Here is a 6,482-nt window from a genome sequence, read left to right as displayed (position 1 = left end):
TCACTTGCTGGCCTTCATCTCGTGCCTCACTTGCTGGCCTTCATCTCGTGCCTCACTTGCTGGCCTTCATCTCGTGCCTCACTTGCTGGCCTTCATCTCGTGCCTCACTTGCTGGCCTTCATCTCGTGCCTCACTTGCTGGCCTTCATCTCGTGCTTCACTTGTGACTAGCTACTAATTAAAGATTATTTTGTTGATGAAAGTTTGTTTTGCGGTCATATTAATAGGAACCTTAATGTAATGCTAGCAGACTTATTAATGAGATAGACTGATGTTATTAAGAAAAAGTGATGTTGATGAGAAAGAATGATGTTAATGAGAAAGACTGATGTTAATGAGGTAGACTGATGTTAATGAAAAAGACTGATGTTAATGAGATAGACTGATGTTAATGAGATGGACTGATGTTAATGAGATGGACTGATGTTAATGAGAAAGACTGATGTTAATGAGAAAGACTGATGTTATTGAGAAAAACTGATGTTAATGAGAAAGACTGATGTTAATGAGATAGACTGATGTTAATGATGAAGACTGATGTTAATGAGAAAGACTGATGTTAATGAGATAGACTGATGTTAATGATAAAGACTGATGTTAATGAGAAAGACTGATGTTAATGAGATAGATGATGTTATTGAGAAAGACTGATGTTAATGAGAGAGACTGATGTTAATGATATAGAGTATAGACTGATGTTAACGAGAAAAACTGATGTAAATGATGTAAGGCGAAAGAAAATTGTTGCAGGCTGTATGTTGTGTTGCAGGCTGTATGTTGTGTTGCAGGCTGTATGTTGTGTTGTTGCAGGCAGTATGTTGTGTTGCAGGCTGTATGCTGTGTGGGTGATGTGAAGATGGGTGGGGTGAACTGGAGAAATTGCTGCATTTGAAAGTCACCTCGTGTGCTTCACAACATTTGGGTCTTCGTGCACAGATTTGCCTACTGTACGAGTCTGATGTGTTCTACATTTTTCGTTTACCTTATCATGTTGTGCGTTACGCGTCATTTCCATGAAACAGCTTTTAGCACATTTTCTCATTTATGAAAAAATGCATTATTGTGCTCGTCATGTCCGTCCGTCTGTCTGTCCGTCCATGATTTGAATTTTTCGTCGACGAAAAAATGCGCTTTTTGTCACTCACTGCAGTGAGTACCTACTGAGTTACTATATTTTTTCTTTCATACAGTTGTGCTTTCGATTTTAAAACTATGAAATGAATTTACAGTTCCTAGTTATCAAAGCCCAGCTTTATGCAGTCAATGCAGCCTCATGTTTAATGAATAGGCTACTAAGGGCTTATAACGTCAGAAGTCCTATAGGATTTAGCATTCCTAAAATCATTGTTCCTCAGCGCCCCGTCACGAAGCTCGAGTTGACGCAATAGGAAGCAAAACCATCAATTCATTGGCAGGTTTCAACTATTGTATAGATTTTATTTATTGTGATCATAATTAACCGTTTAAATCCCCGTCTGTAATTGGGTTAAGTTTAATGTTGCTCTTAATTTCAACTTTCTTTTTGTGTGATTTGGTTCAAGTTTATATTGTATTTCCTTCCAATGTTATTTTCATGCGATTTGGTTTATGTTATTGTTGCTCTTCATTTCAATGTTATTTTCCTGTGATTTGGTTGAAGTTATTGTTTCATTTCCTTCCAATGTTATTTTCCTGTGGTTTAGGGTAATTTTAATTGTTAGCGTGCACTTCAATGTCGATTATTTACAGGAACGAGACCCAGACAGACGGTACCCCCCAATGCTCGCTGTACATGCGCGAGCTGCAGAGCTTCTTGTCCCGTGCGGTGGCCGACTACATCGCACCCTTCAGCGCCTCCGCCGTTATTAAGGACAAGTGCGTGCACAACGCTTCTTTGTTTACCCTAATTTACCCTATTTGTGTTTACCTTACTTGTGTTTACCCTACTTACAACGAAAATTCCTTGTTTTTTAGTTTTTTGGAAGAGGAAACTAAAGTCAAGCGGACTTTTTTCAGGATTTCTCGAGATGAGAAAGTCTGTTTAAATTTTTGACAAATTTTTCGCCGTTCCTGGCACCTTGACAATGAATGTTATTTTGTTCAAGATAATTGCGGTTTTTCTTCTTGATGAAAACTCTATTCTAATTTATATTGCATCAAAAGTTGCATATTTTACCAGCTGTTATTAATCAATTGGATAATAACTACCTACATCATTTGAAGATTTAAATATTTTCAATGGTTATAAGGAAAGAAATTATACCATGTCGCATTGAATTTGCTATTTCGACTAAACACGAGCCATAATGAATGCATTGTTCAAGTTATTGAATAGTGGAGTCCTTGAAGTCCAATGTGGGTGGAATATAATATTATTGTGATTGAAAATAGTAAAATATTCGATAGATTTCCAAAGTAGAATTTGTTTCATGAATTGTAGCTACAGAGATAATATTGTGCTATTGAATATATTGATAATGCTTATTATGATTATGAAGATATTGATATTGAATGTAGTGGAAAATAGCTTCCCCTAGACTATTTTCACTGGGAACCTGTTTTGTAGCAGTTATTTCTTGTGGGGAACTTAGTGACAACGAAGAAATTGATAATGAATATTATTGTATGAAATAATTGATAATGAATTATTTGCTGGAAAAGCATACCTATATGATGTAACATGTAAAAATGTAAATATTGTGCTATTAAATATAGTGATCATGCTTATTTTGATTAGGAAGATATTGAATGTAGTGAAAGCGAAGACATTTATGTTTAATATAGTGATAGATGAATTCAATTGCTGAAAAAGCATATGATGTAACGGAGTAGTTGCGTGCTTCAATGTAGTGAAAACGAAGACATCAATAATGAATATAGTTAAGAATATAATTAATTATATATAATTATTAAATTATAATGAATTATGTGCTGAAAAAGCATATTATGTAACGGAGTCGTTATGTGCAGCGTGGAGGCGGTGGGGCGGCGCTGCCTGACGCAGTTCGTGTGGCACGCGTGCCTCGTGCGTAAAGGGTTGAGAAGGTAATCAAATATTTACTATTGTCAGCCATGCGTTGACTGAGGCTCTTCTTTAGTTCGTAGCCACAGAGCGCCAAATGTTGATTGTGTATTGTGTTACTTGAAACCCTTTCAGCTTGTCTCCTTCTCTCCTTCTCTTCTCCCTTATTTCTCTTCCTCTGCCCTCGCTTCTCATTTACTCTCCATCATTTCCCGCTCTCTACTTCTCGGCTAAATAATACATAAAATTGCATGGATTTCTTGGACGCAGTTGGAGGAGGCTATCACCACCCTCGTGAGCCGAGCCTCGGACCTGGGGGACGCCTACAGGCTACTGAGGGCGGTGCGCCCCCTTCTCTTCCTGACGCCCCAGCACCTGACGCAGGTGAGCCTACAGACTCCTGAGGGTGGTGTGCTCCCTTCATTTCAGACTTTATTTCTTCGCCTATTGATTTAATGTCAATGATGCTCTGATCAGGACACTTACTTGCCATCTCTCCGTATGCTCCATCTAGAAGAAACCCTTCAGTGCGGGTAGCCAAGACCAACTGCTCGTTGTTTGTAGATCGCAATTAATCCTCACATTTGATTCTCTTTTGTAAGCGATCAGTATGACGGGTACAGAGCGGCGTGCAAATTCTGGACAGTTTCTTTCATCATTGGGGCGATGTAAAATGATTCTTAGCTAACTTAACCAATAAAAATGTAAAAATATAACATAAATAGGCAGAACTAAAAATAATTCTATTTATAATACAAGCTGATGCATAAATGCTTGGTATATCTAGATTAATTAGATTAAAGGCAATAATTATCAATATGCAGGGGTGAGACAAAATATACGGTGTGTATTTTAGTATGATGATGGTCTACCTTTTGCGGCAATCACAGCTTCAATTTTCCAAGGTATTGATTAGTACAAATCATGAATAGTTTCCGAAGGAATTAAATTAATTCTTCAGTTAGAACTCTCTCCAGCTCTATTAAAGACGGAGGCGGGAATAGACCTCTGACTTGTATCTATAAAATCGAACATAAATGCTCGATAACAATCCAATCAAGCCAGATGATTGTGGAGGCCAAAGTAGATGCTCAACTTTATTAATATGTTTCTCGTGCTATTTCCTTAACAATTCCAGCAGTATGGGTCGAGGCATTATCTTCTTAAAAGATATCGTTTTCCTCTGGAAACTGCTTGAAACATTGAATGAACTTCGTCCTCCTACTTAATAATTCCAGCTCTTACATAGAATCCAGATCAGTGCAGTTCTCGGCGGATAGTTTTTATGGAAACTGGTTGCTGTAGGTGTCCGTCCATTGAGGTCTGCAGAAGTTTTAACAGTCCTGGTATTTCGATTGTTCCTCACAATTCGACTTAGGTATACCGATGGTCTCTCCCCGACAATTGCGACTTCCAAAAGCAGTCATTAACGTTGAAACTTAACAGTACCTCTAGAAATCGTCAAGTATTCGGGAAGCATCTGTCACACTAGTATTCGGGAAATTCTGTCGGTCATAAGGGTCCCAACAATGGCAACAACAAAGGCAAACACAGAGGTTTGCCATATTTAGGTTATAGGTTACAGACACAATTTACTAAAAATGTCTGTGCAAAGATAAACTATCAATTAACAGCAACAATAAAAGGTACAAATATATACCGTTTTTATTGTTTATAACATGTCCATAAATTACGATATCAAAACGACAGGTTTTCCCCTTATTGTGTCCATCCCCTTTATAAGTTTAAACTACTACACATCTTTAAATGGACTGGAAATCTCCTACCCAGATGGCTTCCAGGCATCTTCCTCAGTAGCAGCGCCTTACGCCTGTGGATATGAAAGATATCGATTTCAAATGCCGATGCGAAATATTGAAAGCTAATATTTTCAAGTTCACAAGACACAAATTAAAATTTCTAACATTTTGTTGTAAAGTACTCGAAGCCGTTTAAGTATTTCATTTACGTGATCAAACTATCAGAAATTATATACCGAATAGAGAGCAAAAGCATTCCCAGAGTTGTACCGTGATCTTACCTTAAGAAGGACATCAGTGGAAAGATCGTTGGTCTCTCCGGATCCCGTGAAGCCAACCAGCAAGCAAGGAACTGAGCCACTTGCCGCTCATCAGTATCGGATCTCTGCGAGCACATAATGCACTTAGTTTCTGGATGAACAAAATAAGCAAGCGCATGAAAAGAAGTAGGATCTGGAATGCTGTTGTTGCATAAATTATTTGCTGAAGGAAGGCACGAGAAGAGTAAACCAAGTGGTCATGTCTGAAGATCCACTGACCAGGAGATCAACCAAGCGTACCACGCAGAGGTGCTACAGGAAGTTAAATACTAGATCCACGGTGCTAGAGTGAAATTTCCAGGTCCAATTTCAACAATACGAATAAATTTCTTGGAATGAGGTGGAAATTGTGAATTTTTGTCCGCCCCTCTGGGCTTACGAATGGGAAGAAACTCATTCGCTTTCATGCTATTAATTGATCAAAATTCTTATGTACGAAGAATCACGAAGTGTAAATTTCAGAACCTACCAATTTACCCCCGTTTGCCTAATTTTGAAGCTTTACAATCGTACAATTGTACAAATCATACAATTGTACTTATATAGTCCGACATGTGTTCTAGGAATTTTGTAATGTTATTTATTATCAGACAAGATGATTTTAGAAGTCTTCCCCCTTCAGGTGTCCAGCATCGGAGAGCTGCTGCCGCACTCGCTGGTCCTGCACCTGCTGTTCGCCCGCGCACCGCCCCAGCTCAAGAGCCCTCACCAGGTGAGCAGTAACAGGGAGACCTGCTGTGGACTTACGTACAGACTTTACGTGCATAGAGTAACGTACAAACTTAGCAGGTGTGGCATTACCCTGGAGGTGTCATGTGCTCAACCCTGAAAGATATTCTGGGCTCTGGCATGGTGTTGCCTTGAAGGTCCAGCTTGCGTGAAGTTTCCCTGAAAGCTCCATGTGCGTGGAGGTAACCACATGTATCTGCGTGGTCTCTTTGATAATAACGCAAGAAACAACAATGCCCTCTGCATTGCAGAGCGCTGCGTGGTCGTCGTGATGACACCCTTTGTATTGCAGAGCGCTGCGTGGTCGCCGTGATGATGCCCTTTGTATGTCAATCAGGCAGTAGTTGTCTTGCAAAAAAATACTGTCTAGACGCCGGGACTTCCAAGCAGACGGTGGCCGTCTTGAGTACTGTCAATCATACGTCGTATAGTCTTCATTGGCTTATCAACGATAATGCCTATATTGTGAAATTTTGTTAATTATGGTAATTACGTATATGAGAAAATTTTTCCAGTGGAACCCGGGTTGCGAATCCCCTCAAAAAATATAAAATAAAATGCACCCTTATGCTATGTGCACCATTGAATTCTATGAAATGATTTCGCTTGAAACGAGAGTTTAACAATATCAAGGTGGGGGAGGCTAAATCGAGACGGGACGAAGATATTCTAG

At 39.1% G+C, this 6,482-nt stretch overlaps 1 protein-coding gene across 1 annotated transcript in view; it reads left to right on the top strand.

Moving 5' to 3' along the window:
- Window positions 1–6,081, top strand: part of LOC108682646 (conserved oligomeric Golgi complex subunit 5) — a 20,967-nt gene extending 14,886 nt beyond the window's left edge. The window contains exons 11-15 of the mRNA XM_047884288.1: window positions 1,700–1,853; window positions 2,949–3,023; window positions 3,258–3,384; window positions 5,703–5,792; window positions 6,061–6,081. Of these exons, the coding sequence (XP_047740244.1) occupies window positions 1,700–1,853; window positions 2,949–3,023; window positions 3,258–3,384; window positions 5,703–5,792; window positions 6,061–6,081 (467 nt within the window). The remainder of the gene's footprint in view (window positions 1–1,699; window positions 1,854–2,948; window positions 3,024–3,257; window positions 3,385–5,702; window positions 5,793–6,060) is intronic.
- Window positions 6,082–6,482: the final 401 nt, after the last annotated feature.

The sequence above is a fragment of the Hyalella azteca genome, unplaced genomic scaffold (assembly GCF_000764305.2).
Source record: "Hyalella azteca isolate HAZT.00-mixed unplaced genomic scaffold, Hazt_2.0.2 contig15109, whole genome shotgun sequence".
NCBI lineage: Eukaryota > Metazoa > Arthropoda > Malacostraca > Amphipoda > Hyalellidae > Hyalella > Hyalella azteca.
Note: the sequence above shows the minus strand (reverse complement) of the source record. Positions and strands in the feature narration are given on the sequence as shown.